This window comes from Ornithodoros turicata, chromosome 3 (assembly GCF_037126465.1).
Source record: "Ornithodoros turicata isolate Travis chromosome 3, ASM3712646v1, whole genome shotgun sequence".
In the NCBI taxonomy this organism is placed as follows: domain Eukaryota; kingdom Metazoa; phylum Arthropoda; class Arachnida; order Ixodida; family Argasidae; genus Ornithodoros; species Ornithodoros turicata.
The window spans coordinates 33,525,277-33,549,407 of record NC_088203.1 but is presented as its reverse complement, the minus strand read 5'-3'; the positions used below and the strand labels follow the sequence as shown (position 1 = coordinate 33,549,407).

At 49.7% G+C, this 24,131-nt stretch overlaps 1 protein-coding gene across 1 annotated transcript; it reads right to left on the bottom strand.

Moving 5' to 3' along the window:
* Positions 1-17,005: 17,005 nt before the first annotated feature.
* Positions 17,006-23,894, bottom strand: LOC135389277 (uncharacterized). The gene is made up of 4 exons (XM_064619340.1): positions 23,859-23,894; positions 21,346-21,714; positions 20,791-21,031; positions 17,006-17,193 (listed from the first exon to the last, which is right to left on the bottom strand). The coding sequence occupies exons 1-4, from the start codon at positions 23,892-23,894 to the stop codon at positions 17,006-17,008; spliced, it is 834 nt and encodes a 277-aa protein (XP_064475410.1).
* Positions 23,895-24,131: the final 237 nt, after the last annotated feature.

Below are 24,131 nucleotides of genomic sequence, written 5' to 3'. Positions count from 1 at the left end.
CAGTAGTCGCGCACCACGGGGATGGAAAAGCCGGCATTTATGATTGTCTCGTCGATGGGTTCTCCGTTTCTATATCGCTCCAGCAGTTCCAACTTGTATCTCACAAACTGTCTTATTTTATGAGTACTCCGCACGGGAATAGCTCTCAAAATGTCACTAAAATCACTCTCTTCTCCGTGTCCATTTAAAAAGTTGTGTAGGCATTGTAAATCTGCCAGCATGCGTTTGCATAGGAACTGATCTATCTCACACGACACACTGAGGCTTCGCAGTTTCGCGGTTGTCAAGTCGCTGCTCATCACTTTTCTCATGTCGGAGGATCATCCTTGACTCTCTTCAGTGTTTCTTACAAATCTGCACCATCATACGACCACAAAAGCCAGAACTTGTTTGAGCACGCTGAAACAAGTTATGATATGGTACGCGCGTTGGAGCGGGACTTGTTTGATCGCGCAGAACAGTTTACGTTGTTGCCTGATGCGCTGGAAACACCCGCCTGGGAACCCAAAACTACTTCTTTTACTAATAGCCAGAACTTGTTTGAGCACGCGCACGCACCGTGATGCGTGAAACGGTTTTCTTCTTTCCGTTTGATCGCGCAGAACGTTTGGGATATGATATAAAATTACTTTAAAATAGCGTGGCGCTCCCCACAAACTATACTCGCTTAGTCGATGAGTACGTGCTATATAATCCTTCTCGTTATCACCTATCTATATAGCGTCTCCATCACACAACACAGAATTTTCCCTCCTAAAAACAGGAAATACTGCCGAATGAACTGAAAACTTTCCTCATCTTCCTCGTTGTGCGCTTAACCCAGAGTCGACCGACGGACGGAACTCAAATGCGCCCTTGGAGGGTGGTGCGATTTTGTTTACACAATCGTGCCCGTGATGCGCGCCCGTTAGCTGCGAGGGACATTTGGAACCTCTTGGAAACTGCATAAGCGAACCCTTTGTTCTCGGTGCTTGTTTCGGCAATCAGCAGGTGGACTCATAGGGATAGTTTTTTTCCTTCTCATAGCGTGGTGTGATCACTGGTTTTAATACGTGCGGCCTCGGAAAACATGATTTACGAGGTGACCCAGTTTCTCGTTACATCACCTTGACGCAACATTTTTTTCCGCTAGGGTCCGCCGCAGAGTTTGGCCATGAAGTGCGTTTTGATATAAAACAGATGGCTCATCTTCAAGGTGACCCAATTTCTCGGGCTTGCAACCTTGCGGAAACGAGCGAGCACTCATATAAAAGAGATGGTCCCAACCAGAGGGGTGTTTACGCGCCTGTGTTTCGGCTATCAAGTTTTCCGTGCGGCTGGCACGGTAAGTGGTCGACATGTTGGGTGTGTCGGCGCATGTTGTGAGGTGTGCGCGGGCAGGCTGAAATCGTGTGAGCTGTCCACGCGGCCGTGTTTCCCTACCCTGCTGTACCGCGCCATGCGACAAGAGTCTACGTGCGTAATACCGGTGTGATGAGGTAAGCCCTTTCTTTTTTTGATGAGCCGGACTTGTTCATAGTGCGACGATCTTAATATTGCTGCTTCCAGTATAGAGAAGGAACGCGGAGGTGCACGGGATGTTTGGGGAGAGAGCAATCTGAAATTGTGTTTCTTCATACTCAGTTTTGGGTTGAGTGTCCGTTTTTAACATTGAGTACGTGCGAAGCTTCACTGCATAGCATTGTTTAATAAGCGTCAGTCACGACATAGCATCACTGTGCTTGATTTAGTTAATTTCTTATGTTGAAGTCTAAAACTGCACGGGCTGGCTAAAGTCACGTGAGCTGTCCACGCGCCGCATGTTTCAGATATTGCGGTATGGTGCTCGTGACCCGTCTGCGAAGGTGAGCGCGCATTTTTTCCGAGATGAACTCGTTCATAGTGCGACGTTGTGCCTTGGACTTATATTTCTAAGAGTGCTTCCAGGACTGCGAGCTGTGTCGTGTACACTGGCTATGTTTGAACAGGGTATTCTGAGGGGAGCAGTGTGTTTCTTCATACTCAGCTTGGGTTGAGCCTGCCTTTTTCTTTTTTAGCTTCAGTACGTGCGTGCATAGCATTGTTTAATAAGCGTTGGAGTGTCAGTGCGTCTTGAGCTTCACCACATAGCGCCACTATGCTATTGTCATTCTGCTCGATTTATTTAATTTCGCGTGTTGAATGCGCGCTGTCTAAAATAAAAACAGGCCCAAGGGTTTATTGATCATACAAGCTGTTTTTCCCTCAAACCAGCTTCTCTGCACAGCACCAACTATCGTTGTTTTCTCGATCATGTGCTTCTTCTTGCTTATTTCGAACGCGTGCTGGCTTCCCTGATTAGCATCACGATGAGTTTTTTGCACATTGAAATGTTTTGTTTTGTTTCTGTTCTGTCACAAAATTCGTTCTCAAGAATGAACGCGCTCCATTGCATCATTTGCCATTCTGCTTGATTGAAACAATTTTTAGGTTGAACTGCAAAGCACACACACACATCCTAAACGATCCTAAGCTTGTTCTCATGGGGTGGGCTTGACCTAACGCCCGCGTGCAACCGGGGGAAGCCAACTTTACTCGTGTAGAGTATGTTTTGAGATGTGTACCCTGAAAAAAAATTTTTTCCCCATTTCCAACTGTGGCTGTGTGAACAGGCGGCGGCATGTAAGCTGTTCAGCACGCTGGCTCTCTAGAACCAGTTGGATAGAAATGAGTCACCAATGCAATGGCAGCTGTCCATCTTTGCAAAGACAAGCGGCGCCATCTCTTGTCTGTGTAGGGTAGAGCATGTGAAAAAGTTCCATTGTGAACCAGTGAGCAGCCGCGGATGGAGGCATGGGCAGTTGGAGCCTGTTAGGGAGCCCTAGACATAAGTGACCAATGAGAGGCTTGTAGTCAGATGGGCCAATGAGCACTTGCAGTTAGATGAGCCATATGATGTCTATCGAGGGAGCTGAGTGACCAATGAGCGCAAGGGATGACCGGGATCTCTCTGATGTAGCTGAACCTACCCACAGGCTGTTGTACCAAATAAAGGTTGAAATCAACAATTGTCGTGTGTCTTGTCTGAAGCTGCTGCATTGTGGTTTAGGAGCGACAGGCTAGCCAATCACTGTTCAGTAGGCTTAACGTGGACCAATCAGGGCCAGACACCGGTAGGCTTTGGTGTGAAGGGACAATCAGTAGGCTTAGCGTGGTTCGGCTTAGAAGTCAGTAGGCTTAGAATGGACCAATCAGCATGAAGTAGGCAGAGCTGGTGAAGAGTTGCGCCATCTGGTGTCAGTGGACTTAGAACGAGGGCCAATTGGTAGCGGCCAATCAGAGCGCTGGTAGAGTGATCAGTAGGCTTAGCGTGGACTGGCTTAGAAGTCAGTAGGCTTAAAATGGACCAATCAATGCGAAGTGGGTGGAGCCATTAAAGAGTTGCGCCACGAAGTAAGTAGCATCAGGGCCAGCCACAGCCGTGCCCTATGACGCAGCTGGACCAATAGCATAATTTCTATTAAATGTGTAGGGAACCTTCTTTGGCGCCGTCAGAGCATGCGCGTTGTGAACCAATGGGTGGAGGCACGGGCCAATAGCCGTTGGAGCCTACCAGCCCCCGCTAAAGTTATCTTATAGTAAAAGTTCCACAGTTAAATTTATCTCGTCTAGAGATGAGTGTGAGTGACCAATGAGTGGCTTGCGGTTCAATGGATCAATAGCAGTGACCACTTGCTGTTAGATGGACCAATCGGAGTTGGAGCCTATGAGGGAGCGGTGACCGACTAGAACCAATAAGGAGCTGGGTGAGCGGCCACGTGCAGTCAGATGAACCAATAACAGTTGGAATCTACCAAGGGAGGTGAGTGAGCGTGAGAGATGTTCACGTAGACCAATGGTCTCTCTGATGCAGCTGAACCTATACCCACAGCTGAACCAAGAGGCTGTTGTACCAAATAAAGGTTGAAATCAACAATTGTCGTGTGTGTCTTATCTGAAGCTGCTTAGGAGCGACAGGTAAGCCAATCACCGTTCAGTAGGCTTAGCATGGACCAATCAGGGCCAGCCATCGGTAGGCTTAGAATGGGCCAATCAGCGTGAAGTGGGCGGAGCCAGTAAAGTCCGGTGTCAGTGGGCTTAGAACGGGCCAATCGGCAGGCTTACATTGGAAGGGTGATCAGTAGGCTTAGACGTCTGAATCAGACCAATCAGCATGAAGTGGGTGCACACCACAAGGTAAGTTTGAACATCTGAGATAAAGCCGCAGTGGAGTCGCTGCCATCTGGCGGGCGCCGGTGAAGGCTATGCCACCCGCTAGCCCGGGGCACGGGTAAGTTTGATCATCTGAGATAAAGCCGCAGCGGGGCCGCTGCCGTCTGGCGGGCGCTACTGAAGGCTATGTTCAGCGGGCCAATCGGTGGTCTTAGAACGGGCCAATCGGTGGGGACGGCCAATCAGAGGGCTTAGAAAGCGTGGGAGAGTGATCAGTAGGCCTACAATGGACCAATCAGCGGAGCCGGTTAATTAGCACGGCGTGCGTGCACCAATCAGCGTGAAGTGGGGATGGAGTCAAGTGATTAACATAAAAGGGGCGGAGCTATGGTGAACCAATCAACGCGATCAGTAGCGGTGGCCAATCAACGGGGGCGCGCGGAGCCAAGTAATTAGCATGAAGGGGTGGAGCTACGGTAAACCAATCAATGCTCAGTCAAGGCTTAGCATGAGCCAATCAGCGTGTCAAGTGGGGGCGGAGCCAATTAATTAGCATGAAGGAGCTACGGTCAACCAATCAAAGATCAGTAGGCTTAGCATGGGCCAATCAACGTGTGAAGTGGGCGGAGCTAATGGCGGCCAATCAGATGGCTTTGGATTTGGCTTGTGTTGGCTTAGAACTGGATTGTGTTGGCTTGGAATCGGCCATCTTGGATTAGAAAAAAGATGCCGTTATAACGCTCGGTTCTTATGCCGCTCGGTTCTTATGCCGCTCCAATATTATGCAGTCTATCTCTATAATACTTGTAGCGGAAGGCTCGTTCTATAAAACGGCGTTGGTTTCAGGCGTCTCTTCCGACCTCTTCATTGCGTGTTTTATGCTCGATTGTAGCGAATTTTGGAAAAATCGCATACTTCCTCTTTTTTTCCTGCAATGACTATGAAAATTACCTGTCTGGTGATTTTTCCTGTTGAAGTATTCCTTGGGGCCTTGACAGGAAAAAATATTCATTAAAATTTAATGGTTTGATTTCCCACAAAAAAATCGCGAAGTAGGAGGAAAATTGCGAAACTTGCGGTCTTTGTATACCTGCACCGATTACAGCACGACAACCGGGATTTGAACGCTGTATAGAGCATGGCTATACGTAAAAGAAAACCGCACACACTTCTAGGTGCTTTCCATGAGCCGCACCTGCCGTTCACGCTAGGCACGGTTTGCGCCAGCGCTGCTAACTTTGCTCGTGTCTAGCACCCGCCACATTGAGATTTGGGAAGAAATGTTTCGTGGTGTGTCGTTTTGCACTATTAGGGACTGCTAAAAAAATTTTCGTAAAAATTTGCGATAGTTTTGTGAGGGCCGAGCAGGTCCGCTGGATCATTTCGCGTGGAATCGCCCAACATACTACCAACACACTTCAATTTGCTCGGCGCTGCTGCACTGCGCAAACAGCCATAGCCATAGCCAGACCGAAACATCCCGAAATTCCAAATAGTATCAGAAGAAAATACAGGATTCGTGAAGACCTGATCAAATTCAATGGTTGACCACATCTGTCTGTAGCCAAGAGAATCCCCACCGACCAGAAGAGATGGAAGAAAGGCAGGCGGGCGAACTGCTCACGTGACATATGTCGCCGTGAGGCGGAGTCCGTGACTCGAACTACAGCCGAAAAGAGTCTTCCCTGAATGCAAGGCCTAACACTATTGTTGGTATCGCTTACAAATGTCGGCTGGCGAGGCGATGTTCCTTTCGGCACAGTCCAGACCGAAGGGGCCGTCATGAAGCATTCGGTTAGAGAGGTGACTCTCCTGAGATAGGTGGTCAGGAATAAAACACCGTCAGGACGTGCTTCACTGCAAGAGGATAATATCATATAGCTCAGTGTTTTCCAAACTGTGGGTCACGACCCCCGCAACAGATTCAGCAGAGTATTCTGCGTCCCAAAAAAAAGCTCGTGGTAGCGGACCACAAGGTCCACAAAGAACTTAATGAATAGGAATACAATCAATACAATACAATACAATAGAAATACAATCAACTTAATGAATAGGAACAGTCACCCCTCCTGCACCACGTTTATTTTCTGTCTGATAGTTTTTAGTCTGGCTTACTACCTTTGTAAACCGGTTTACCAGCCAGGAAGAGCAGGTTACACATGATCAAACTATGGCGTTCTAAACTGCCGGAAATATAGAATTTTTATGCGCAGAAGAATCATATCTGATACCAGTCTGCGCAATCTGATATCAGTAGGGTCGTGTTAAACCCGATTTCTCCCCGAATACCAATCACTATGAAATCCTCAAGTGACGTTTCCGCTGAAGACGAACAAAGGTCGCCACGTGTAACACATGTAAGAATGGGTCACTTATATACTTTTCAAGCACTACACCCATGGTGTGTCAACACCAGTGGTGGGCAGTATCGCAGATACATGTATCTTCGATACAATCTTTCGATACATTTTGTGTATCGGTATTAGGTATCGCGTGCCAAAAATGAGAGTATCGGTATCGAAAATACATTTTTAGTGTATCGTGTATATTTTAACGGTACTCGACACTAAAAAAAGACGCAAATATTAAGGCTGTTGTGAGACTTAGGGTCGGCGGCGCTCGCTCAGGCGGTAGTACAAGCCAGGCCGCAGCGGCGTAGACATGTCGACCATAAATTCGTTCGAAGCTTACGTCCGCGCGCGCGCTCCATCGTCAAGGTCTCCCGGAGAGGGGGCCCTGGGCCCTGCCCTGGGACGCGCTCATGGGCGCGCGCGGCTTCTAGTTGGTTCCAGAAGAATCTCTTCCGTCTCTTTCTACGGCGGGCGCGCCGAAAACGCCTTACACAGGACCAACCTCACGGCTTCTGGAACTGCGCTGCCCGATGTCCACCTCCTCAGTGCGCAAGAGCACGTCCACTTGACTTGAAGTGTGAATTCCGCGTCTGCCATGCGGAAAGAATAACCGCCGGCTTAGCTTGAGCACTGTAACCCGTTCTACAGCTCAAAACAACGGCCAACTAAGAAAATCAAGGCAGAGGCAAAGTCAGAGGCTACCGGGTAAGTACTGCAGTACCAAACGATAAAAGCAGCAGAAAAAAAGTTTCAGGTTTATTCGTATGTATAGTCAAGTGCTCACAGACCGGTACGCACGAAGAACATTGTCTTAAAGAATTGTTTTTTGCTAGGCTGCTTATTGATGCGATCGTTTCAACGCTCCCATGGCTTCAGTCTAAAGTTCTAACAAGACTAGCTGCTTAGACAGTGCAGCTTCATTAAATCCGTGCGGTCGGATACGTTCAAGCCCTGTCAGAAAAAGTGCGCTATAAAAATACACTAAAGGCTCTAGAAATAAGGAATAAATGTTTTACTTCTCTAATCATATTACCAGCTTTATTATATTGTTATTTCAGTGATGTGAACTTCGCGAATCATAACACCAGCTGTATTATATTAGGGATTTCAGTTATGTATCGAAGTATCGGCGATACAGTACCGAGTATCTATCGAAAATCAATTTTGGTTCTGTATCTTGTATCGGTATCGGAAATACAATTTTTGAGGGTATCGAGTATCGGCATCGAAGATACTTTTTTGAAGTATCTTGCCCAGCCCTTGGTCAACACTGTCTAGGCCTTCGGGGATTACCGCTGGAAGGTCACGATCTCGCAAAAAAAAACAACAACAAAAGAACAAAAAAGGCAGCATAGTAAAGGACTTAATAGATATAGCAATATATCCTGAGCAGGTTTCCGCACCGGTTTTTCCGAGACAGAGGCTGGCTTGATCGGAAATGACACAGACGTGGGCCTCCTATTCAGTGCAGATCCTTGCTTCGCAGCGCCGGGGAGGAGCGGGAACGCCTTGTGAGTCCGTGGTGGAATAGTCCGTGGCGGTGGCTTCAGCGGCGGCTTCGGTTGCGGTTTAACCATAGCAGGGTTGATGGGCCCGCTGCGCGTGGGCTTGTCCACGCAGGCGCCGCGTGTCACCGCTGCCAGCGCGGTTTTTCGCCTGGGGCATCTGCCGTCGGTAGCCGGATGCGGATCCCTACAATTGGTACAGTGTGGTTCATATTTTGTTGGGCAGTCTTTAACAGAGTGAGTGCCGCTGCACGCACGGCATCTTTCAGGGCGTCGGCAGTTTCGGGCCAAACATCTGACACCTGAAGCATTGAGTCGGGATGAAAAACTTTCACATGATACTTATTGAGCCCAAAAGCTACTTGTTCGGGCATGGGCATATCACTTTTGAATGTCAGGATCACGTTGTCGGTCGTGACTACTTTAGTTCCCCATTAGGTTTCTTGTGCACTCGCTTCTCTCCACAGGCCTCAACGACTCAGCAGGGACGGAGGAAAGCAAGCAGTTGGTCATCGGTGTAGGGTGCACTCACACTACTGATTTTGCCGAGGTTGCGAACATATGAGTCGGGGATTCATGGAGTGACAACAACGCTCCCAACGCACTTGATCTGCAAGAGGGCCTTGGCTGCTTGTAGTGTGCCAACTGTGATGGTGAGACCACCGTCTCTAGAAAAGCGGTGGGCTTTTATTCTTTCCTGTAGCGCGCAGCACTTCAGCGGCGACAATGTCTGGGTGGACGTTTACCAGGGTCTCGTCGGGATTCACGCGTTGCAGAATCACAGGAATACCCGCTTTGCGTGACTTTTTATAGATGACTGTGATCAAGCCGACGTCGTCAGTGTCCTTCATTTGTTGCTCGGTATTTTGCAGTTCGAATGCCTGGGTGGGCAAAACCGTCGTTGGTTCGTTGAAATGGTGACACACTTCGGTCTCACTGGTCGAGACCAAGGTCTCGTCTCTTTGGGGGACAGGGCAGTTGTCAGTGGACAGCTGGCACAACTCGGTCTCGCTAGTCGAGTCAAAGGCCGGCCAGCCGGTCGTCACAGCTCATTCCCTTTATGTGGAAGGCCACTCTCAGTAAGCGCATGTGGAATGTAGGCGTAATTGATCTTGTCGTATGCTCGCAATATCCGAGAGTACAGCCACAGCTACCTCTGCCCTCCGAGCTTCTCGTGCTGGTGGCTCTCAGTGCAGTACTGAGTCAGGTGTATAGAACGGGATCGAAGAAACCCCATCTACTCTTGCAGGAAGACGTCACCATTAGAGCTTGTGCGGAACCCAGCGCGCTCCAGCAGCTTCCCAAAGCAGCAAACCCAGCTTACGACCCCAGATAACTCTGCTGGAGGATTCGAAGCCTTTAGCTGCAGAAATAGCCTGTAAGTTCTGCGCTATATACAGCACTGACCTCTGACACTGCCTAATCCCAGACGAGAGAGTGTGTTGCTAAGTCAGGCAGCGAGATGCCCGTATTCGTTTTCCAACCGCTGTCTGTAGGTGAGTCGCTACGATTTGTTCTAATTACCAGAAACAACGCCTCTCGAAATCGGAAACGTTCACCACTGGCGAGGCTGCGGGTACACCATGATAAAAGGCACGAAGAATTCGAAGTACGCACGAAGAATTACGTAAAAATGAAGTCATCACTTCCCCTGTGGTATTCGCAAACCTGGGTGAACGGATGCACCCGGCTGTCTCTGTGCTGCCGTCGTGTATCAGAAAAGCAAAAGAAGTATACATACTGCCACGAATCATCATCGTGAAACTTCCAGTGCAGGCACGAAACGGTACATCTCATCCCGGCGCATGCTGAAGAAGAAGCAAGAAGCTTCCAGACACATCGCCTGCTCTCTGGCAAACGCACGTGCTGTTTCTAGACTTTTCGGTGCGACGCTTAAATGCTTGTGCGCTCCAAGCTGGAGTATTCATTCTTTGGACTCAGTTGTGTTCAGAGAGCTATCACTCTTGTGTTTTCCTACCAAGTAGTCTAATAAACCGTTCGCTGTTTATTCGACGACTCGCCGACCCATTTCGCTTCGTGACATTTCTGGTGGAGCTGCGGGGCATTCCTTGTCCAACGGCCTGGAAGACCAACTGTGACAAAGCAGAAGACAGCTTGGTCTGCCTGCAGAATTCGGTCCATTAGAACCACCTAAACGCAAGAAGAAGGAGACCAGTACCCAAGTGGCGCAACCTGTTGCCACGCCCATAGCCCCTGCACGGTCGCCGAAGACATTTAGCGGGGAGTATTACGACGACGTAGACGATTGGGTCGACCACTATGAACGGATCGCCAAGTTCAACAACTGGAGTGACGACCAGAAGCTCGTCAACGTCTATTTCTCCCTGGAAGGCACCGCGAAGACATGGTTCGAGAACCGGGAGACTTCGCTCACGTCCTGGGACGTCTTCAAAAGCAAACTCCACGAGGCGTTTGCTTTTCAACAACGAGCTGAACGCGCTGAACATCTGCTCCAGAGACGGATCCAGCTGCCAAACGAAAGCGTTACAGGCTTCGTCGAAGATGTGTTGCGGCTCTTCCGGCGAGCTGACCCCAAAGCATCCAAGGAGAAGAAGGTTCAGCGACTCATGAGGGGCGTAAAGGAAGAAATTTTTCGCGCCCTGTCCCGGGATCCACCCGCCACGACCGACGCTTTTCTGGACAAGCCGTCCGCATTGAGAGGACCCTGCTCTCTCGCGCTACCGTCAACGAACGACACCAGGGCTACGAGGCTTTCTCCACGACCGCTGGCCTCGACGTCTGATCGCTCAGACAGCTGATTCGAGAGGTGGTACGCGAAGAAGTACGAGCTCTCCTCTGTCCTGAGAAGGCTCAAGACCATTTGTCTTCGATCGGTGCGATCATCAAGGACGAGGTTCAGCAGGCAATCCAGACATCGTCAACCGCCAACCCCGACGCCGAAGTACCGAGACCAACCTACGCCGCCGCTGTGAGACAGGTGCCACCTACTCGTCCGTCGTACTACGGAAACCGTTGGACGCCTCCTCGGCCTGTCCAACCTACTCCGAGCGTCCTGCCACACTCTCAGCCGTTTCGCAAAACGGACGTTTGCCGGACTCCCGACTTCAGACCCCTCTGCTACCATTGCAGAGAGGCCAATCACGTCTATCGCCGATGTCCCTACCGACGACTTGGCCTTCCCGGTTTTTCATCCGACGCCCCCGCCCCCAGCGCAGTAGTCGCCCCGCCGCAATTGAAGACTATCTACGGCAGCAGAATGCTTCTGCTGGCTCGCGACGCGACCTGTCCCCGAGCGTCCCCCACCGCAGCAGGTCGCCAGGAAGAGCACGTTCACCGTCACCGGCAAGACGACCCGTGTGGCGCAGCCCTAACCGGGAAAACTGAAGACTGCAGCTCCGGGAGGTGAAGCTGCGGACCGACGACAAGTTACAATTCCTCCAACTCGACGAACAGCAACGCAGCACCAACACGAAGCTCGAAAAATTACCAATAACCTGAAAATACTCATCGACGGCCATGTTATAAGTGGTAGGTTGGCTAAGAAGCTTCGCAAGGTGCAAACGAAGTGGGATGAGCCTAACATCGGCACTGCTGGTGGACACGTCGTAACACCGACTGGCCGATGCACGGCAGTCATACAAGTGCGTGACATCCAGTACGTTGTCAGCTTTGTCGTCTTGCCGAACTGCCCACGGGATGTAATACTCGGAATGGACTTTCTAGTCGAAAACGAAGCAATCATCGACTTCACAAATGGAGTTATCGCTTTTAAAACGCCGGAAACAGCAGAAGACAAGTGGTGGGCACGAATAACCCCGGAGAAACGCGCAAACACGGACGTAACCGCCGTGACGACTCAGCACGTCAACCTGCCTCCCTTGTCGTCAGTCCTTGTGACCGCTACGTGCGAGAGAGCACCGACTGGCTGTTTGTTGGCTGAAGGCAACACGCAACTTCTCCTCGAACGAGGAATTGGGATAGTGATAGTTGGGATTGATAGTAGGGATTGGGATACGATTTCAGTGACTGCTTCGGTGCATCGTCGAAAGTAAGACAAACGCCCATTGCGAAGCACCGCATCATCGTCGACGAAAAGGCCCGTCCAATTCATCGCATGCCGTACCGGGTCTCCTGCAAAGAGCGAGAAACGATCCGAACGCAAGTAGAGAGATGCTAAAAGATGACATTATCCAGCCGTCGGCCAGTCCGTGGGCATCGCCGGTGGTACTAGTGAAGAAGAAGGACGGAACACTCAGGTTCTGCGTCGACTACCGGAAACTCAATGAGATAACGAAGAAGGACGTCTACACGTTACCGCGCATCGACGACACGCTCGATCGCCTTCAAAACGCAAAATTTTTCTCTTCCATGGACATCAAGACGGGGTACTGGCAAATTGAAGTCGACGAATGGGACCGTGAGAAGACTACCTTCGTCACTCCGGATGGACATTACGAATTCAAGGTTATGCCTTTCGGCCTTTGCACAGCACCAGCGACGTTCCAGCGTGTTATGGATACAGTTCTCGCCGGGATGAAGTGGCAAACCTGCCTTGTGTACCTCGACGATGTTGTCGTCTTCGCAAGAACATTCGAAGAACATGTTGAACGGCTAAAGCAAGTCCTCGAGGCTATCAGAACTGCAGGGCTGACGTTGAAGCCTCAGAAATGTCGATTCGGCTACGAGGAACTCAGATTTCTCGGCCATCTCGTGAGCAGCGACGGCGTACGCCCCGACCCCGAGAAGACGGCAGCCATCGCGAATTACCGTGTTCCTTCTAACGTGAAAGACGTTCGAAGCTTTCTTGGCCTTTGCGCCTACTACCGACGGTTCATTCCAAACTTTTCAAGAATTGCGACACCCCTGAATGCCCTCACGAAGGACGGATCCACGTTTATCTGGAGTGAAGCCCAGCAACAGGCGTTTGATGAACTGAAGACGCGTCTACAGACCGCACCCGTGCTTGCCCACTTCGATCCAAACGCCGAAACAGAAATACACACTGACGCAAGCAACGATGGTCTAGGAGCCGTGCTCGTTCAACTGCACGACCGCGTCGAACGTGTCATCGCTTAGCAAGCAGAACGCTAACCAAGGCAGAGAAGAACTATTCGACGACCGAAAAAGAGTGCCTTGCACTCATATGGGCCATCACAAAATTGCGCCCCTACCTGTACGGACGGCCGTTCAAGGTGGTAACAGACCACCATTCTCTGTGCTGGCTGGCTGGCTTAAGGGACCCCTCAGGACGCCTAGCGAGATGGAGGCTCCGATTACAGGAGTATGACGTAACCGTCACTTACAAGTCAGGAAGAAAACACAACGACGCCCACTGCCTGTCCCGAGCACCACTCCAGCGACAGAACAACAGCCTCGAGGACGACGACGCCTTCCTCGGTCTAATGAGCGCGACTATCATGTCTACCAAGCAGTATAACGACCTCGAATTGAAGACACTCGTCGACTATCTGCAGGGCCGCGCCGACAATGTTCCTCCCATCTTCAGAAGATCACTCCCAAGTTTTTCCCTACGTAATGGTGTCCTCTACAAAGAAAACCACGCACCACAAGGCGCTACGTGGCTTCTCGTTGTGCCTGGGGACATGCGTATCGAGATTCTTGAATCCTGCCACGACGAACCGTCATCAGGTCATTTGGGATACAGCCGGACACTGGCCCGTATAAGGGAAAAGTACTACTGGCCAAAACTGACCAAGACCGTACACCACTACGTAAGGACGTGCCGGGAATGCCAACGACGAAAAACGCCGCCGGTACGACCTTCTGGGTACCTTCAGCCAATCGCACCGCCGTCGGCGCCGTTCGAGCAGATTGGGATGGATCTACTCGGGCCCTTCCCACGTTCGTCTTCCGGAAATCGTTGGATAATCGTCGCCACCGACTACCTGACACGCTATGCTGAGACTAAGGCACTTCCACAGGGCACAGCAACAGAAGTGGCGAAGTTCTTCATCGAGAACATCGTACTACGGCACGGAGCTCCGACCGCCTTAATCACCGATAGGGGAACGGCATTTACAAGCAGGCTAACACAAGAAATCCTTCGACTCAGCCACACCGCTCAGCGGAGGACAACGGCGTACCATCCGCAGACGAACGGGCTCACCGAACGCCTAAACAAAACCCTTGCCGACATGATTTCGATGTACGTCGACGTCGAGCACAAGACATGGGACGAAATACTGCCTTACGTCACGTTCGCCTATAACACGGCTGTGCAGGAAACAGCGGAATTCACACCGTTCCGCCTTGCACACGGCCATGACACATCGACTATGCTGGACGCGATGCTGCCCCACGAACCCAGTGATGTGGAAAACGACGCTCTGGACTTCACACAGCGAGCAGAAGAAGCCCGCCAGCTGGCCAGACTACGGATTGGTCATCAACAACGCGCCGATGAAAGAAGATACAATTTGCGCCGACGAGACGTACGCTTCAGTCCACTCGACTTGGTATGGGTTTGGACGCCGATCCGACGACGTGGCCTGAGCGAGAAGCTACTGTAGCTGTACTTCGGTCCCTACAAAGTACTTCGACGCATTGGAGACCTGGATTACGAAGTGGTACCTGAGGGCAGCGTTCCCTCTCGACGACCCCCGAGGACTGAAATAGTTCACGTCGTTCAACTCAAGCCGTACTACAGCAGGTAGCGCTGAAGACTGGCTGGAAAAAAACAAAATGAAAAAAAAGGAGAAAAACGGCATCGAGCCGATGCCCCGTCTACGGAGGGGGCAATGCCACGAATCATCATCGTGAAACTTCCAGGGGAGGCACGAAACGGTACATCTCATCCCGGCGCATGCTGAAGAAGAAGCAAGAAGCTTCCAGACACATCGCCTGCTCTCTGGCAAACGCACGTGCTGTTTCTAGACTTTTCGGCGCGACGCTTAAATGCTTGTGCGCTCCAAGCTGGAGCATTCATTCTTTGGACTGAGTTGTGTTCAGAGAGCTATCACTCTTGCGTTTTGCTACCAAGTAGTCTAATAAACCGTTCGCTGTTTATTCGACGACTCGCCGACCCATTTCGCTTCGTGACAATACCAACGTGGTTTTGAAAGTTACCATGTACCACAGGATGTCACCCCGTGTCGCCCAGATGTGCAGCCTGACGGTGCAAGGCACTTGCGGTTTTAATGCATGCAGGAGGAGAGGTAAATTTCATGAAGCAGTGATATGGCACCTGCATGACACTGTTCTGCACTGGAGCGTTCCTATCCCTGCGCTTCTCAGGACTTGTCGTAAATCAGTGCCTCACGCTGCATGACTCCACATGCAGGGTGTATTACATTGCTCCAGTTCTGTATGCATGACGAACTTGAGCGTTACCAGCTCTCGTCGACTCCACCTTACCCAGGGGTCTAAGCAAGTAGTCCTTCTGCGGGTAGTGAACTGTAACTTCGCCATAACCACCACGGTCACTCAACCTTGCGTTCGCGTCATCAAGTCATCAAGCGGACAGGTATGCCACTGTCTCGCATGACGGCCGCTGCACCAGGATGTCTTCTATTCTTTATTATCAGTTTATCTACAGCCACACCACAGTAGCTACTACAACTTTAATGTGAGCTAAGAGGTGGAGTTCTGCAGTATAGTAACCTTGCATAAAAACAAAAGCGCCACATTAGGAACCATGGCTCATCATGTGCTGTATCTCCATATCTGTACCTGGAGCTCAATCCACAACGTTTGCTATGGCGAACTATTTCATTCGCACTTTATTAAGAAAAGCACCATATTCACATTGACTTGCGTAGTCTTACAACTTCTTACTGGTTCTTTCTATACATAAGGCTGTAAGATGTGGGGACGCTTTGGTTATCCAATCTTAGTGATGCCTTGGATGACGATTGTGCCTACCTCATGCACGAAGCTATGTTATAACACAATGAATTCACATGTGCATACGTGATAACTCACACATGTTAGAAAGAGCATGCGATATCATAATTGAAGCTGTAGCCTCTAGCAAGAGGAATACATACACATTGCCCAAGCTGAAGGAACACTGGCTATACAAGGTTAGTACAGGAACAACCATGCAGGTCGCGCACCCTCCCTGTTATTTACAAGTAACCTTTACACATGTATTGGTTTCTTTGGCGAAACATGTACTTACGCGTTGATTATGTCCATGTTCTAATTATGCGAGTTGCTCAGTGAGAAAGAATGACCTACTGCCGTGGTCACGACATATATACTGTAAAGAACATGAATAACTTTACGTAGATCGTAGTGTCTTATTGCTTCTGCACGAAATGAGTGTTAGACGAAGTATTTGCAGGTACACATCGTGAACTCCGCGCCAGCATGAAGGAGAAAAGGTAAGCGTGATGTCATTCCTAAATTTCATCATGTGTCAGTATTTGTCCTTATGTCTTAAGATATTTTAGCAGCGTGAATAATTATGTGCAACAAATCACTTGCTCTCCCCAGGGGTAGTTCATGAAATCCGCAAAGCACGCAAGATATTTCAACACAGGAAACTTGGCAACAGCTATGCTTTAAATATTGGTTACAAACACAACATATTATCGTTTACACAGACACCAGTTTGAGCAGCAAGATATCGTGCAAGGTATAGCTAATACAAGGACATATGTACAACGGACGACGAAAACATCTACTAATAATAATACATAATTCGTAGCTTTAGAGCGATGATCAAACACCGGACACAACAGAATAGAAAGCGGTAGACCACAGTTGCCTTTTGTACTCGGAATCGCAAAACGCAGTCAACAGTATACTCAGGCACACAAAGACGAACGGAGCGGTGACATAGACACTTTCGCTGAATTAAGTCATCGACCTTACGCAGAAGCAATCTACTTCTCATATAGGTATGACTTTCACACTGATTTCACAGAACGCTGGACAGTAAACATAACCCACAGCTGAACCATAAACTAAACCTAATGTACTAAACAAACTCGCACAGCAAAATAAGTGTTCTGTCATCAGAGTATGTCACATCTAGTCGTCCCAGTAATACACCTGAGACAATTCACTGCCTTGAGCTTGGCTTCCACGGCGTCTGCCACCGCCACCGTATCCCCTTTCCGGTGCCTCGTAGTCCTGCCCGTAGTCCTTGGAACCCTGTGGGGTTCCGGGGACGGTCTGTGGCCGAGTTCCAAAGTCGCTGACACCGCCTCCGGCTGGGCCTGGTGTGGGGTAAGGATCATTAGCTTCACGGATTTTCAATAGATGCAGCGGGTGACATGACTTCATCCTCTAGGGGTATTCTCAGGGCTTGGGAGGACGATTCGGTACATGTCCATAAAGAACATCCCGATAACCTCTCAACTACACATTGAATACCGTAGAACAGCTCCAAGACCATTCTACATCGTTTACTACAGTCTCTCAACTGGTCTAAATAGTTCCAAGAAGTGCTCGTTCAGTTTAGTGTAGAGCCTTATAGGCCGTCGTTATGCTTGCGTTTCTCTTGAGTGCTGGTGATTTGTTTATTCTGGTATGCAAAAAGTGTCACTCTCGTAAGTTAGTTAAACATTATAAAAGTATTTTCCGTGTTCTGTTTCTAGTTTATTCACACAAAGCACATATATTTCGCCTTTCACATAGTCACAACAGCAATAATAGCAATGTGGTGGAGGTAAACATTGCTTCCAGCACCGTGTGTAGGAGATTTCCGGCGCACGTCAAAAGAACCCCAGGTGGTCCAAATTATCTGCAGTCCTACTCGGCGGCACGCGCAGCATCAGTCACACACTTGTGAGCTGATTCGCCTTTCGTGTTCGTTTCAAAGATACAATCGTCATCATCAACCTCTATTCCGCATAGACGAGCACGCCTCTGACCCCTTGAGTCGTCACTAGGAGGTAAACACGAGCCCACTTAGGGAAGAGTAGAAATTCCGGCGTTCCAATCCCAAAACGATAACGACCTGCTGCACCACTGGGTACTCTGGTGTTTTCCTACAACGCATACTTTGCGGTGCGACAAAACCATATTTGCTGCCTTAATTTTATTTGTCAAATTCGGGCTCGGTAACCATTAACGTGGCTATGGGAAGTAGATTTGCCACCTTATCGGTTGTTTTTTGCTCGTGCCGGCTGCCGGTTGAAAAGCAATACCGGTAGTCTTTTGGTATTGTCGGTACTATGTCAGTATTTTACCGCATGCCCTTTAGGCAGACGTTCCCATAAATTCTATGAACTCCTCGAACGACTGTCCTCGAAATGTGGACAGTCGACCTGGAACAAGCAGTAGCCTATGTTTTCGTGCACCCTACTGTATGAGCGCTTTCTCTCCACATGATCCATAACACCGAATGATATTATCGTTCATAATTTAATTGTCGTTGCTTTCTCTCCTGATATGCCTTCTCCTACGCTCTCTCCTCTTCTATCTCTATCATTTCCCTGCGCATATATTTCCATCGTCCCATCCTGTTCTCCTCCTCTCCCTTCTAGTCTTATCCACTCAACCCGTATTTCTTCATGACGAAAGTGGAAAACCTACCCAGGAGCCTAATTTCTGAGGTACACTGACATGGTTCTATTGGGAAACTGAGTGCTGGAATGTATCTGAGTATCTTTCATTGATTCATCTGGATGCGTTTCCGCGAGGTCCCCCTAGAGGCGTAATAAAATCATCGGTGTAAGAGCCGTTTATGAGGGGGTTTTGGTCATTCCTTTATCTTTCGCCGCCTTGCAGGTGGATCCGCTGACGTGAAAGAAATTTCCGGTCGTCACGAAGGAGCCCACTGGCTTTGTCACGACGCTATTTTGCAGAGAACCGTCAGCTGACAAACACACGTTCTAGCAATTGTCCGTCATCGAGATGTTGAAACCTGAGTAAACGGGTCCACACTAAACTCCGACAGAAGGGGAAAAACAGTGTTTACTGCCCGGTGCCACTTCGGCACTGCCCGAAAAGAACAGACAGCTCGAGAGAGAAGAAGCAGTCCTCGAGGACCGTGGCCATCGTTAGATGGCGGTGGCGTACAGGCTCCCCCCTCTAGAAGCACGGAGAGCGAGCACACAAAAAGAGTCTAAAGCCGAAGGCGGGTAGGCGGTTTCGAGTCCCAGTTCACCCGGCGAGACGGGGACGAAACCGGAGTCACGGGGGAGGGGACCGAAGAGACGGGGGCTGAAAACGCTGAGCAAGACGGAATGTCCATGTACGCGGGCTTGGTAGGGGGTAGGTTGTACGCGGGCGAGGTAGGGGCCGTCGTATGGGTTCTGCAGGGGCTGCCGATGGCCGTCGTGGCGTACGAAGACATGTGTCGTCGTTGCCAGGTCGGGTTGCACCAAGACGCGACGATCGGAGTCCTCGAGGACCGTGACCATCGTTAGATGGCGGTGGCGCTACAGGCGCTCCCAGACTCGATGTACTCAAGCACGCGCTAGCTAAGAGAATGAAACATATTGCGCAATAGAACCTGAGATTGTCCTTGCCCTAACGCATAAAGTACTGTTGGGGCACGGTTGTATAATTTCTCCAGCCAGTGGCGGAGCGATCCCCGATCGGTGATGTCGCGCACGAAGGAACTACTTCAATACCCTCCCCGAGGGGAGGCCGCGCTGCTCTTCCTAGCAGACGACGCTGATTACAGTATTGCCACACCCGTTTGAGGAAAAGTATGGAGATCACTTGTTCAAAAGTATGGAGATTTCCGTAAAAATCTCTAGATGGCAGTAAAACATACAATTTGCTTACTTAACATCGTTTTTGGGCCAGGATTTTGTGCGTTTCGTCGTGTGACATTTCCAATTCCGATTTTTGCATCGAAACAATGGAAATGAGTGATGGCAAAAGTTATTGGGGAGCTGCGCTGAATGGATTGCCTCTCCCGGGTTCAAATCCTGGAGCGAGCTGTACTGTCTGGGAAGAACCGTGCAACAAGCAGCTTATTATCGCTTTCGATTTGAGGAAAGAGGGAGGCGTACGCCTTTTTGTGGCAATTACCATAAATCCAAACTGCCACAAGAAGGCGTAGGCCCTCTCTCTCCTCGAATCAGAGGCGATAACCCTATCATTCGTGGTAATGGTTGACTCATAGCGGGCTATGCTGTGAAGCTCTGTTTTTAGAGTACAGTGTCATTCTAAAGCAAACACTACAAACATCACACAGAAAGTATTGGAGCGCTCACAACAACGGGGGACAAAACCTTAGCTTCTTCACAGACAGCGCTTCCCTCAGTCGTTCACGCGAATTTTCAACAGAAGAGCACAGCTGCTGTTGTACCCAACTGCACCGAACGGAGCTTTGAACCATAGAAATCATACGGAGAATAGCTAGAAGATAAGCTGTGAGAGAGAGTAATGGGGAGAGCAAACGTCTTGTACGGATGCGATACCTCGTCCCAGGCCCGAGCATAGAAGATTTTAAGACGCCATAATCGATACGGTGGATTCGGCCACGGTCTTCCCACTCGTGAACGCCAGTCCGCTTCGGCACCCCGGTATCCGACCCAATTGAATTCGGGCTTCCTTCCGCTTGACTATATGTGGCATGACGTTCTTGCAGTGTGTTTGTTTTCTCTGCTATCATCGTGCGTGCTTAAATTGCTTCCTGTTCCGTAAGGAACGGGTATTGTAGTGCGTAAATCTTATGCTGCGACTCGCGAGAACGGCGCACGGAGTTTCTAGGGGGTACCTTTCCTAACATGTTAGGCCCCTGTCTACCATGGCGACACACTTGTTGAGATGTCCCGTTTCGCTAGCTTGATTTCTAGATATTACAAGAGCTCTATGCTTTGAACCGACGACTTATAACGTTTGAGCGCACTGACCTTGGCCTGCCGGACGTGGTGCTGGAGCTGCAGCGCCTTGGCTGCCACCCTGGCTGCCGTGGTGTTGCTGAGTTGGTCCAGTCTCCTTGTAGAGCTCGTCGTTGAGGTTGTAGTAGCTGGTGGCTTCGTTGCAGTCGACGTTCTTCCACCAGTCGCAAACGAAGTACTTCTGGTTGAAGATGGTACCCACTGGGCAAAGGAATTTGTCGTGGCGGCCGTCTTCTTGACAGATGTGGAACACCTTTCAAATTTAAAAAGTACCTAGTGAGGGAACGTAAATATCTATCGGACGAAAAACGGCTCCGCTTCGTGCTAGCAAGAATCTGTGAAATCTTAACGAACCAACATATTTCATCAATTAGTAACACGTTCCTGTTAATTCGTTATTGATGAGTTCGTTTTGTGACAAACCCCGATGTCCGCGAAGTTGGTGAAAGTCATGAAGAGTGCTGATATTATAGTTCGCGAGTGCATTGAATTTCCAGAGAACATGTGTGGTACACCTCTCAATATACTAAGAAATAAACTTCGTGCGCAGAAAAAAAGTATCGTTACCTGGCACCGAGCCTCAACATCAGCAAAATATCCGGCGTGCTGAAACTGCTGCGCCTTGCAATCGAAGCTGGTTTCAGGAATGGTAGTGAAGGTAGGGTAGTCAGACTCTGGAGTTCCTGGTATGGCATCCTCTAGCCTCCACTCTCCGTGGTCTCCGTGGTCTTTGCTATGGTCGTAGCTGCCGTCGTCGTGGCCTCCGTGACCAGATGGTCCTTGTGGCCTAGCTTGAGAGTCGCGAGCCGGAGCCGCATCATCAAAGGTCACCCCAGGGCCCGAACCATAGTCGGGTCCACCAGTGAAGTCACGGTTCTCCGGAACTTCTGGTCTGGCATAACCGCCTGCTCCTCCGCGCCTCGTCTGACGTCTTTGCTGGGGAAAATATTACGTCTTGCTGAAGCACCCTGTTTCTCAAAAAAAAATAAAAAAATAAAGCGTCTGGAACACATCAGTCAACAATTCTGTAGTGGTGCTTCGTTATCATTTCCGATTTTTCCGTGAAAGCACACCGTCCTTTTTTTTCCAGGTTGCTTCATCAGGATGCTACAAATATGTGGTTGACATGAAACCGAAACTGAAGCTATCTTTGCCTTAAACGGACTCTAACATGCTAAAACTTCTTCTCGCAGAATGAAAGATGTCTGTACCTTGACGCCAACACATGTTTTGATCCCGTGTTAGCACCGGGAACCAACTGTGGCTATGCGCATTGTAGAGACGCGGAGAGATGGGGAGAGAACAGCAGGAAGGAGATGGGGACAAGGGGGTTATCATGCGTCCTGGGCCTACTTCAGAGGGAACTGTGCCAACATTCGTCTGGAAAGTCTCCGGAAAGCCGAGGGAAAAACGTCCGACAGCACAGCCGGTGCCGGGAATCGAACCCGTATCACCTCCCAGTGTCGGCGTGGAAAGGAAGAACCTTAACCACTATGCCACGGGAGCTGGTACCAGCACAAAAGACACGGCATTCCTTTGCTGCATTCGTTCATTCGCCGAATGAATACAATTTACGCTTCCTGTCTCCCTCTCCTTCCGAAAAAGTACGAACACAGTGCTTTCATTTGCCTCCTAGAACGATTGCCTCAATCATAGCGGGAGATCGTCTGAGGGGATCAATGACAGGTTGCCCTGCAATGTCTTGAGAAGGAGAGGAGAGGGAAAGTGTAACTTGTGGTTTCGTTCGCGTATAAGAAGCCGCGGATGCCTACCGTTCCTTTAATCTTGCTGTCAAGGTAAATTGTTACGCTTTAGCGCCGCTTTAAGTGTACGGTTCATCCTTGTGTCTGAATGGCCTCAAGTGTTACTTCGTCGAACGACTACGTATGGCATATTGACTACTACTATGTATTGCAGTCGGTGGTGGTGGTGGTGGTGGTGATGGTGCAAGGGCTCGCCGTTGTCGGCCTCACAGAGGTGGGCAACGTCACGACTTACGCCCTGGGGGAATGTGCGTCCTGGGCCGACTTTATAGTAGTCACGAGAGGATAATGGTGTTCTAGAGTATTAATAAATTATCCTGTAACGACAGAGTGTGAAACTCTATGCTCAAGCTGCCTTTTGTGTGTCTTCAAAGTGTATGTGCCTCATTATCATAGATTTGGGAAACGCTACCTGCTTACTGCCAGTAGAGGAAGTATTTATACTAGAATTGAGCAGACGATTTGAAACGGACATCAGAGAGATGAAAACATCCATCATATATACGCGGAGAACGACGATCATTGCACTCGCTTCCCTTGTCCGTTCAAGTTACGGTCACATTTTTTAAATTCCCCTCACACACATACCAGGACATTACTTTCCCTCTTTTACAATGTTGTCGCATGTAACGGCTTGTTATGCAATAAGGAATCGAAGTACCGCTTCATCAGGAAAGTCATTGACTGTCTTTTTAAGTCACGCCTTTTATGGTTACGTAGACGCAGAAGCTTTGAAAGTATGTGCTGTCTAATGGCGCATTCCATTGGCAGACCTGGGTCAAAGTTTGCCCCAGGAAGGAGGAAAAGCTGTTCCATTGGCGGAGCACTGGCAAAACATTGGCTCCAAGGAGCAGTAGATTTTCACCTACCGATCTCCTTTGGACAAAGTGTGCGGAACACGGCAGAGGAGACGAGGCACGCGCGATTCCGAAGCTGTTTGCGGAATCCTACGTGGCCAAAGCTAACCCGAGAAAGCATGCTAGTTACGTGCTACGCGCAGAGCACCCGTCGCTGCTTGAACGACTGTAACCGCCGTATCCCTGAGGGATCCCTGCGCTTCGAGGGACCCTTCCGGTAGCTTTGACAACGCATTGCGCGCACGCTCGCTGCGCGTGCACAATGCATTGCCAAAGCTATTGGAAGGGTTCCTCGTAGCACAGGAATCGCTCATAGCTGAACGAGAACACGGCGGTTAGCATTCCATTGACGAAGCAAACCAGCACAACGCCGTCGAGAGCATGCACTGGAACCCCACCCAGCGCGGGGCAAAGATTGCTCTCATAATGGAATTCGCTATAAGTGAAACAAGTTACATACCCGTGGTACGTCTGCGGAGAGGTGCGCCGCCAGCATGGCTGAAAAAAAGATTAAAAGTACGTTATAGTTAAACAGTCGAAGCCAATCAATGTTACCGCTGTGGATGCCTGATCATCGTGTGACATTTTGTCACGAGATACACGATATTTTTGCACACCAACGCATAACAGATCGCAGAACCTCTGCGATGAATCCGTAATGTTGGATGGGAAAGCAAGCTTGTCTGAACGTGGGAAAGGTTGCATTATTTTCAGTCTGAAGGCAAGGACGGAA

Bases quoted from the DNA above. Each gene is read 5' to 3' on its own strand.
- LOC135389277 (XM_064619340.1), bottom strand. From the start codon at position 23,894: ATGCTGGCGGCGCACCTCTCCGCAGACGTACCACGG. The intron at 21,715-23,858 runs GTATGTAACTTG...TATTTTCCCCAG, and splicing joins TCTCCGCAGACGTACCACGG to CAAAGACGTCAGACGAGGCG. The intron at 21,032-21,345 runs GTAACGATACTT...TAAATTTGAAAG, and splicing joins ATGTTGAGGCTCGGTGCCAG to GTGTTCCACATCTGTCAAGA.